This window comes from Octopus bimaculoides, chromosome 4 (assembly GCF_046866305.1).
Source record: "Octopus bimaculoides isolate indiv1 chromosome 4, ASM4686630v1, whole genome shotgun sequence".
NCBI lineage: Eukaryota > Metazoa > Mollusca > Cephalopoda > Octopoda > Octopodidae > Octopus > Octopus bimaculoides.
Window position 1 is genome coordinate 92572149 of NC_142931.1, and position 11897 is coordinate 92584045.

The following is an 11897-nucleotide window of genomic DNA, read 5'->3' on the forward strand; positions in this document are numbered from 1 at the left end:
TAGGGATCTTCCTGGGCATTTGAGAAAATCTGTCTCCTCTGTGTTCTTAGTGTTAATTGTTCCTGCACATCTGCCCAGAGTCTACTTTCTCTTTTAATCTTTCAGTTATTCCATTGCATCTCTTACGTATTTATAGTTTCCACTGGACATACTGGATGGAATTACTACATAAACCATTTCTGCATACAAAACAGAACCATTTTCCTAAAGGGATGAGCATAGTGTCTATTCTACTTCTTACTAGAACTTTGGTTTTTTTCTAAGTTAACATTAAAGTACCTTGATTCCAGGTATGGCTGCTATACATGAAATTTCTTTTCTAATTTTGCTATAAGACACAGTAATCATCATAAAGGAGTTCCGTGAGCAAATGTTCTTAGAACCCTCTGTTATGGCCTGGAGAAGAATGATAAATAGGAGGGGACTGAGAACCAAGCCTAGGTGAACTCCTACCTACTCACTAAATTCGTCACTGTACTTGTTAACTCTCACCTTACTAACAGCTCTCACTAGCCATTCATGAACTTCTACCTTTCATGGCAACCTTCAGATTAGAGAGCAAGGGATCCTGTTAAAAGCATTCTCTGGGTTGATGAAAGCCAAGTGGTTTACTTTTGGCTAAATACTTCTGCTGTTGCCTTACTAGGAAGAGAGAATTAATGGTACTTCTTCCTGGCACAAAATCTAACTGTATCTCATCTAGTCTAACCCTCTTTGTAAGTAGTTATTCTATCACTATAAATTTCATGACCTTGTTCAGCAATTTGAAAGTGTTGTAATTACTCCTGTCTAAGGCATCTCCTTTACCTATTTAACAAATAAATGATGTTGTTACACCAGTCATTGGGTATGATACCTTCCTGTACAACTTAAGTAACTACATCAGTGACTAGGCCATATCCCTCCACCAGATATTTTAAGCATTTTAGTGATGGGCCAGGGGCTTTCCCTGTCTTCATATCCTTAATTTGTTTTTATTTTTCATACTACTATCAATGAAAATGGCCTGTCCCTCTGTCAGGCTCACATTTGGAAGGATCACTTTCTCTCATGCATCTCTACATTTAGCAACCTTTCGTAATAGTACTTCTATGATTTTTTTTTCAGAACCATTAAGTACAAGTGTACCATTATCTATCCACACACACTTCTGTCTGTCTGATTGACCATCCATAAGTCCGTGTGTGTGTGTGTTTGCTGGGATTGTATTTTTATCTTTAGATTTGAAAGCTTTGTAGGCTTTCTGTTTAAAACAATGTTCTCTAGATATGGTGTATGTTTGTAATGAAACCTACTTGGTTTGATAGAATATATAGAAATAATATCTCAAATCTAAGATATGTTTGTGACCATCATTAAAATTCAAAACCTTTTGTATTATGTCTGAAATAGGTTTTTTGATTACTGAGTTAAAGACGTGTTTGCTAACTGATTAGTGTTTCACATTGTCACCAGTGCTGTGCCCATAGTTTACATATTTAACATTCACTAACCTAGATACAGAATGGCTATTAAGAGAAAGTACTTATCACCACTACTTCAAATTGTATAACTAACGCATACTTTGGTCAAATGCATTACTTGAATTAAGTTTCATTGAGCAAACTCTTTGATAGACTGGACTCCTGTACATGTGTAATGTAGAAAGGTCTGATCTCGATGGAGAAAGAGAGAGAGAGAGAGAGAGAGAGAGAAATGACTCAAACACACAACTCTTTGAAATCTTACATAATTTTATTCTATAGCACATCTTCCAATATTAGCAATAATAGGAAGAAAACTTACGATTGAAATAGCTTCCTAAAATCCAGATGACTATGCCTCAGAATAGTTTCCAGATAAATCAAATTCCTATATTATATCTAAATATATTGAAAAATAGTAAATAGGCACAGGAGTGGCTGTGTGGTAAGTAGCTTGCTTACCAACCACATGGTTCCGAGTTCAGTCCCACTGCGTGGCATCTTAGGCAAGTGTCTTCTACTATAGCCTTGGGCTGACCAAAGTCTTGTGAGTGGATTTGGTAGAGGGAAACTGAAAGAAGCCCATCATATATATATATATGTATATGTCTGCGTGTCTGTGTTTGTCCCCCCCCCCCATCGCTTGACAACCAATGCTGGTGTGTTTACATCCTTGTAACTTAGCGGTTCGGCAAAAGAGACCGATAGAATAAGTATCAGGTGTTGATTTGTTCAACTAAAGGTGGTGCTCCAACATGGCTGCAGTCAAATGACTGAAGCAAATAAAAGTAAAAGAGTAAAGCATATGTCATAATGAAACCCTTCTAATCATGCTGGTATAGAAGAATGATTGTTAAAAGGATGATAATTTCTCTCTATATAAAATCTTTTGTCTGTCTGTTCCCTATGCATTCTCAAATGGCTCCAGGAAACCAAATCAAATTTTATAAGGTAATAGTATTAGACCCTGTGAGTGTGAACATGTAATTTTTATTTTCATTTGGGTTAAAACAATATAACATTTTATCTCAAATAATCTTTCTATAGTCACTATAGTAAAGGACATTTTATACAACGACAACATCACAATTTGTATATGAGTGTGTCTGTGAAAGCGTGTGTGCTTGCGCATTCATTACATATGACATAGTGAAGGATATTTCTGAGTGTGTGTGTGTGTATTTGCGCGTTTGATATGTACAAGATAGTAAAGGACATTTTACACCACCATGACACATTTTGTATATGAGTGTGTGTGTGTTTGTGTGTTCATTACGTATGATATAGTAAAGGACATTTTACTTGATGATGACACATTTTCTATATGAGTGTGTATGTGTCTGTAAGTGTGTGTTTGCATGTTCATTACATAAATGTATGTCTGTGTGTGGCTGTCTTAGTATATGTATGTGAGTGTATATGTGTGTGTCAGTGTATATGTGATTGCCTATTACACTGATGTAAACTGGCCATGTGAAAGAGCTATACTGGCTCCAACTAATGAAATGGTTGATAAACTCAATCATGAACTTCTTCAAAAGTTAACAGATACATGAGAAATTACTTTTCCATCAATTCATGCAACAGTTGATCAAGATCAGGCTGTTCAATACTCTGTTGAATTTCTGAACACACTTAAATCCACTGGGATGCCACCGCATAACTTGACACTAAAGCTGGATGCTTCCATTATGTTGCATAGGAATCTTGACCCACCTTACCTGTGTAATGGAACTCACTTAATTGTTACTTCTATGAAGTAGAATTGGAGAAGTTTCGGGTTTGGAAGCAAAACTTGGAATCAAAGGGCCTTGAATTTAACTTAGCTAAGACTAAAGTTGTTGTTAATGAGAAAGGAGATAAGACTCTCATTCTGGCTGGCAAATTGCCCTGTTTAATATGTAGGAAAGGAATGGGATGTAATTCCATTCATTGCACCAAGTGTAACCTATGGATGCATAAGAGATGCAATGGAACCGTGGGAAGATTGTCAGATAAGTTTGTTTTCGTGCGCAGGAACATTAAGTACTAAGAGCACGAGGGACTTAAACTCTCTCAAATGCTCAAGTGGCTCTCTTGAGGTAGTAAATAATTTCTGCTATTTAGGTGACCAAATTAGTAATGGCGATGGATGCTCTGAAAGTAATGTTTCTAGAATAAGAATGAGGTGGAGGAAGTTCAGAGAACTACTATCTCTGTTGACAGCAAAAGGACTCTCTCTCAGAGTGAAAAATAGGTTGTATGATGCTTGTGTGAGAACAGCTGTGTTACATAGTAGTGAGATATGGGTTCTGACTGTGGAGGACATGCATAAGCTGGAGAGGAATGAAGGTAGTATGCTTTGTTGGATTTGCAACATCAGTGTGCATAACTGACAAAGTACAACTGTGTTAAGAGAAAAGTTAGACATAAGAGGGATTAAATGTGGTATGCAAGAGAGGAGACCGCGTTGGTTTGGACATGTGATGCGTATGAGTGAAGATAGCTGTATACAGAAGCGCCTGTCACTGAAAGGGGATGGTACCTGTGGAAGAGGGAGACTCAGGAAGACATGGGATGAAGTGGTGAGGACTGATCTTAGGATGTTGGGGGCTCATGGAGGAAATGGCAGTAGACTGAGATATTTGGCGCTATGCAGTCCTAGAGAAGACCTGTCCATGAAACTGAGTGCTAGAAGTGTTGTATCCCACCCACATGTAACAACACACTCTTCACCCACTCTACCCTAAGAAATCAGACTACAATTCCTCTTCTAAGCGCATCTTTCTCTTTCTCACATCTCCTCCGCATACATTATGATTGTTTTCCAATCCCCTTTCTTGCCTTCACTGCTGTGCTCACTGTATTACTGCTCCCCACCACCCACACCCATTCCCTATTTTTCTAACCAGGTTCTACACTCATATTCTTGTTACTTGTGAGTATACCCTAGCACTACACTATCTCTCTTCTGCTCTCTCTTACACTTTTGCTGTTTCCTACTCTCTCTCTTTCTCTTTGGTCACTCTCTCTCTCTCTCTTTGGTCACTCTCTCTCTCTCCTTCTCTTGTTTTCCCTCTGACTAAGTAACCAAGTATCATCTTCACACTTGTTTCTGGCCTCTTTCTGTACCGCTCTATCACTGGGTAACCATGTACCTCCTCTATAGCAAGGTACCTATTTCTACCTCTCTATTTCTCTGTTACGCTGTAATCTTTCATCATTTAATATTGGATCACCTCCCCTAATGCTCTGTCTGTTGTGGCAAGACACCTGCTTCTGTCTCTTTGTCACACTCTAATTTTCATCCTCTGACACAAATGCCCTGCCCCTCTCATAATTCCTTGTCTTGTGAGTTACTTTGTTACCCTGCCAGTGCTGGTGCCATGTTAAAAGCATCTGTAATGTGGTTGGCATCTCGAAGAGCATCCAACTGTAAAAATCTTGCCAAAACTAACTTCGCCTGTGCTAGTGCCATGTAAAAAGCACTGAGTCCACTCTACAGAGTGGTTGGTGTTAGAAAGGGCATCCAGCCATAAAATTCCTGCCAAAACAAACACAGTAGCCTTGGGTAGATTTTCTACCTGGCTGGCTCCTGTCAACTGTACTATTCATGCATGCATGGAAGATGGACATTAAACAATGATGATGATACCCCATGTCCTACAGGCAACAATCATAACAGGTAGTCACAAAGAAAATGTCTTTATTCCAAAATTTCCTCTCATACCTACAGACGTTCCATTTGAATTTAAGAGGCTTCAGCTTCCAGTCAAATTAAGTTTTGGCATTTCAATTAACAAATCTCAAGGTCAATCCCTCAAGGTAGTTGGACTTCATCTCTCTACTACATGCTTCTCTCATGGCCAACTCTATGTTGGTTGCTCTGGAGTTGGAAGCAGCAACAGTTTATTCATTTGGACACCAACAAAAAATTACACAATGAATATTGTTTACCCTGAGGTGCTTCAAGATTGACAGATTTTCAGTTCTAAATTCTATTATCATTACAATTTGGATATTTTAAAATAAAATATAGATATTTTGAAATAATTATGTGAAAAAAGATATATCTTCATATTTATTGTTTACTAATCTAAATAAGAACAGCAGTGACCTGGGCAAGACTGGGTGATTCAGCTAGTATATAATATGTGAAAATGACATGATCTTTTGATTGCCTAAAATGGAACATTTTTGCACTTGATATGTCAGAATGGGAGAAATCAGTTATTACTAATCTCCATGGTTTTGATGGGTTTATATAATAGTATTTTTCTAATAACTCTGTATCTTTTTATTACTCTAAGTGTGTGTCCCTAAAATTAATTATATGTAGCCATTTGTCTCATTTGGCTACACTTCCTAAATTTATTATTGAATACTTTCTGCTTCAGTTTACATAAGTTTTTATAGTTGTAAACTTATAAACTTATAAAAATTTTAAGTAACTTTTTTATACCTTCTTACAATTTGAATTAGCTACAGTAAAAGAATGATAAAAGTAACCAAACAATGTAATTCCAGATTTAATTGTATGTGTGTTTGTGTGAATTTGTAAATAAAGGATGCATTTGATATAGGTTTATTGTTCTAATTATAACTAAGAAGTAACAGCTATACCTGTTTAGTTTAATAGCTGTTGTTAGCTCTGAACAGACTATAGCATGTGAGCAAAGAATCAAACACTTGAATACCTTGTCTGTTTTATCGAGTTGAGTTTTCAGGTCAGGGCCATCTTGTGTGAAGTTAGTTGATCTTCCTCAGGTATTAGAATATAAAAGCTTTGAGACAGCAGAAAAAAATTAAAAGCACGAGTTGGCTTTAAAACAGGCAACTCAGGTGATAGGGTGATGTCATTTTATTTTACTATTTATTCCTTCCTAATTACATTATTACTTATTCCTCAGGTTTCTATAATTGTTCTATCTGACCTTGTTACAAATTTGCACATATCTGAGGATAAATGCAATGATAAAAATATTAAAACTTAGGAAGGAACCCAGTGAAAATGTTTAGGAAGATATTTGGATCAACTGTTGTAAAAAGATAACTATTTGTCGTAAATGTACTGACATGGAAGGCAGATGTAATAGAAAATAACCAAGAAAAATATTTGTTATGAGGTTAGTCTTAAATAATTATATCTATAATCAAAAATTTGTTATTGTTAGACATTTTCACATTTAAATTTCTTTTCATTACAAGTGATAATTATTTCATTGAAACAATTTGATAAATAAAACAAAAAATGGTTTACATTTAATGCCATCAAAACTGTCTCTCTGTCTCTTTATCTCACACCATATTTCCCTTTGCATAAACATTTAGTACATATAATATAGTTTCAAGATGGATTGATGTTCACTTTGATCCTGTGTCTCAAATTGCTTGAGGTCATCTAAACTCCTTTAAAAGAGTTCCTACTTTAGATAACTCGAGTGATTACATAAATATTAAAATGTAGATGTTTACTATTCAAAACTGTTAACACCAAAGGTTATTTCTAATTGGTAATATTATCTAAGTCACCTTAACTGTTTCTGTATTGGTGAAAGGGGGTAAACTTGGTAACATGTTGGTGTACATGATTATGTTGATGCCACTGGAGATGTTTTGTGGTAATGCTGGATAAATACAATAATTTATATAGAATTGTGTTATTCAGTTTTATTTTGTTGCATGTTACTTCTGCAATTTTCTTGTGAAGGAAGACTAATATTTTATGAGTATAATTCATTGGTTTTTAATATTTTACTATTAGTATTTCTGAAAATCTTGATGCTAAAGGAATATATCTGCAGATATAAAATATCATTTTCTTAATTTCTTTTTTTTTTTTGTTTCTTATAGGTAAAATTGACGTTGTTTGGAATTTTTAACACTTCTGCTGAAATTTGACAATTTATTCTTCTGCTGTCATTAGAGACTTGGTAGCAATATTATAATGGCATCTGATTATCCAGAATGTTCCAAAGCTACAGAATTAGAGGAAATACAAGAAAAAGAATGGATTGAACTACCAGAATCTTCACCAGAAGATCAGCTACAAGATAATGGGGGTGATCAACATTTTGTGACATTGACTGGAACAGTTGCTCGTGGCTACCAAGCTGGTCAAGTGGTAGATGTCCAGCTACAAATTTCTCGAGATGAGTTACGTAAACTAACACTTGAGAGAGGGACGAAAGAGGAAAAGCTCAAGTACAAATCTTCACCATGTTCTTGGGGACTGCATTCAGGATTGCATATTGTATTTCTGAGCATCATCTGTATACCTCTTGCTTGGCTTGTTTCTTTAGGATATTCCTTCTACATTGGCTGCAACACCTGGTATAATATTTATTTGTATTTTTCTGAAGAAAAGACAATCTGGCATAAGATTTCTATTTGTCCTGTTCTCATATTAACATTTCCTTTCACTGTTGGTTTGTCATCTCTCATCATAAGTTTATATGCCTCAGTTATTCAAATTTCATGGAATTTCTATAAATGGCTGCAAGAATTTCAAGATTATGAAAAAGGCTTTTATGGCTGGTTCTGTAACTGGATTGGCCTGCACCAGTGTTGTCCTTATGAAGTGGTGATACTTGACTGCCCTGAATCAATAAGAGAGACAAAATTACCTTCAAGTTAATTACTTAAAATATGCTCGCCAGATGCTACACAAACACCCACCGTTTGTTCTGGACTTATATTAGCTGACCTATAACTACTGGTTCAATTTGTAATTTGATGGAATTTTGATTTAGATATATTGCTGGTGTATTAATCAATACATACATATGTATATGGTGCGCGTGTGTGTGTGTGTGTGTGTGTGTGTGTGTGTGCGTATTTGTGTATGTATGTGTATGTGTGTGTATATATATGGATATGTACAAATATGTTTTTATATGTCTCGATGTATGTGTGTGTATATATGTATGTATATGTGCCTGTATGTATATTTGTGTATACATTTATTTATCATAGTATATATATATATATATATAAAATATATATATATATATATGTATGTGTGGGGTGTGTGTGAATGTTGTGAACAGTGTAAACCAGTGCAAAACTATGAGTAAATGTTTGAACTATGTAAAATGTATTTCTTTTTTGTTTTAATATAATTTATAACTAAGATCAGTGAGCTGGCAGAATTGTTAGTATGGTGGTCAAAATGCTTAGCAGCATGTCATCCATCTTTATGTTCTGAGTTCAAATTCCACTGGGGTCAAACTTTGCCTTTCATCCTTTTAAGGTAGATAAAATAAGTACTTGTTGAGGACTGGGGTTGATGAAATTGATTTATTCCTTCACCTGATTTGAGCCAAAATTTGAAACCAATATAACTTATAACTTGTATATTATAATGTGCGTGCGTGTGTGTGTGTGTGTGTGTATGCATGTGTATGATTATGAGTGTGTATGCATGTGTATATATGCATATAGATTTGTATACATGCATGTATATATATGTATATATGTATACATATATGTACATATATGTATGTGTATGTATATCTGGATATATCTACACATACATATGCACATGTAAATATATAGGTACCGTTGACTGAACACTATTCAATTTTTTTTCTCCGTGTTTTTCTCCTTGTCTCCGTATTCTTTCTGTTGAAGAGCGTAGCTCGAAACGTCAAAGACTTTCCGTATTCCCGAGCGTCATACTAATATATACTTTTGTTATTTACACCACCTGTCCTCGTCTGTTGTTATTATTTGTATATTCTCCCATATATATATATGTATATATATATATATATATATACATACGTACATGTATACATGTGTATATATAGATAGATACATATGTATATATATGTGTGGGTGTGTATCTATATGATAGATGATGATGATGTGTATATATATATATATATATATATCAAACTATAATAATTTATTTTCACTGCTATTATGTCCCACCTGTGACTTTATTTTTCTGCACATTCTAATGATCTATCAAAATTTTCCAGTCAATATCTTTCATAATTCATTTAGTAATTCATTTGTAAATGTTTAGTTTATCTTGTTTTAGTTGTTAAGGCAAAGTGGTTCAGTAAAATTTGCCAGTGCTGAGATTGTGAATTGTTTATCTTGTAAGTTGTTATTGTTGCAAGTGAAACAAAATTATGGATTTCAATTTGATGTAAAATTTATTTGAACTGAATACCAAATTATGTTTCAACAATACAAAAATTTTTGTTAGGACAGATTTTTGCTAACTCTTGCCTATAGATTATTTTTATGATGATAAGAGAAATGATTTCTATAGTTAGAGCATATCTGCTATCCTATTAATTCTAGGCAAATACACATATTCACTCACGAAAGGTGAAGTAGGTTTGTAACTGTAATTTTTTTTTGACTCTTTACCTATAATTTGTTAGTGAAATAGAGTTAATTCTTTCATTAAGTATAATAATATGCATTTATTTTATAAGTGTAGGTTATTTCAGGTACACCATATCAAGTCAGTAGGTTGAATTTATTAGGAAATATGCTGATTAACTAGGGAGTCAAAGTCAAAAAAAGTAATAAGATTTTAAAGTTTTCGGAATTAATTAATTGTAGTGCTTATTATAAGAAATGTAGGTCTTGACAGATATTTGCTTGTGCAGAGGTACTTTAAATTGTTCATTACAATTTCAATGAATTACAAAGTAAATTTTTATTGCCATTTGTTGTAAAATTAACATTATAAATAATAACTGAAACTATGACACAATGTAACATTTTTCAGTTATACTGAAATGATCTGTTGTCATTTCAATTTGTTCTTTTATATTTGTATATTTTAATTTCAAATCTGTATTTATCTTTAATTTTAAGAAAAATTATTTCTTTTTATTAATTGAAATAATTCAGCTGGAGCTAAAAAATTAAATATTTTGATATTATTATTAAAACAAAACAAAGCAAATTGATCTATTAAGAAATAAAATCTGAATGAAAGTTTTTCTATTGATTAAATCATAATGTTTGGCCATCTATAAATGTTATCTCTATGTAAAGTCATTTTGTCTTTGTTGTTGTGCAGACTAAGTGTAAAATTACACTTTAACACTAATTTTGAGCAATAGCTTTCTTTTCATAATTTGATCTATGATTGTATCTGTGATAGATGTTTTCATGTTTATATAACAACTGTCATTTCTTTTTGTGATGGGCGGGCTGGATGAATGCTTTTTACTTTATATGAACTCTTTGTAACAACTGAAATATTCCATATTTTTTTCTTCATATTGTGATATGTTCTGAATTTTTTCATTATTCATTGAGATTAAGTCTTAAAGTTATTGATTGTAATACTGCTGCTATGAAAGATTTTATTTTGGACAATTCTTTTTCAACCATTGAAAGGAATTTATGTTTTTACATGGACCGGTCATATCAACCTACTTAACTTCATGAAAGTCTTACAATATATTTAATGTGTGTTTTCATTAATCTTCTTTATTACCACTGAAATTCATTGACTTGTTGAACTGAACCATAAATTTAAAATTACTTTTTCCAAGTACTGAACTCATTCTTCAAATGTCCATGCAAAATTTGACAAGAAAAAAAAAAAGAAAAAATGAAGAAAGAACAAAATCACCGATCACCTTCAGGATATTTGTGCATTTACGTGAACATTTTTCTGAATATATTTGCATAAAGCTGCAGAGATTTTTCAGACAACTGTTTTATATATGTTACTGTAACAATACGATATAAAACGTTTTATTGGAATAAGTAATTTGATATTTTCCACTTAATTTGATGTGATGATTTGTCATATGGAGCCTGTCAGTTTAAATTTAGAGTGGGCACTTCTCGTGTCTATCTGAAATTAGCTACAGAGAAAATACTGTATCTGTCATCTCCTTAATACAGTTGGATCCCAATTAGCCAAACAAGATAGATGGAGAGTATTTTCATATAACTGATCTAATTGTAAACATAAGAAACCAAACTGAACATAATTACATAAAAAAGCATGTTTTCAGATGAAATGTGGTGCTCTAGTGCAATCTTTAATGCCTCTTCACCATGATTCAAATGCTGTAAAATCTTGCTTTTCTGTTTGATTGTCAGTAATAATATTTGTTTTCTCTTCACAGAAATGGCAAAAAGAACATAATCGATTAATTGTAACAGATAGGTACTTTGAACAAAGTCTTGGTGTGACTGAAATCAGCATTGATTTTGCCTTGTAGTTAAATCTTCTAGCATGTCAGTAATTACGGCTTTTTCAGTGTTACCCCTGCATAACAAATACTTAAATATTATTTCTTCATTAGCACTTTTCATATGACCATCGAGAGACTGCCATCTTTACATTGGTTTTTTAACATGACAAAATATAGACAACGCATGCAAATATAGAAATTAAAAATGCCATGTGTTTGCCTTTGGCACATGAAATAAACATGAAAAAAGAGAATACAAAAAACATCTGAA

The 11897-nt window shown here is 33.4% G+C and overlaps 1 protein-coding gene across 4 annotated transcripts in view; it reads left to right on the forward strand.

The window, feature by feature from the left end:
* LOC106871950 (transmembrane protein 169) overlaps positions 1-11193 on the forward strand; it is a 26346-nt gene extending 15153 nt beyond the window's left edge. For 3 of the 4 annotated variants that reach the window (XM_089351002.1, XM_052967248.2, XM_014918727.3), the window contains one exon: positions 7296-11193. In XM_089351002.1, the coding sequence (XP_089207128.1) occupies positions 7390-8079 (690 nt within the window). In that variant the 5' untranslated portion in view covers positions 7296-7389 and the 3' untranslated portion in view covers positions 8080-11193. Of the gene's footprint in view, positions 1-6352; positions 6569-7295 lie in introns of all 4 variants that reach the window. The other variant, XM_052967247.2, reaches the window with a different exon arrangement.
* The last annotated feature ends 704 nt before the right edge of the window (positions 11194-11897 follow it).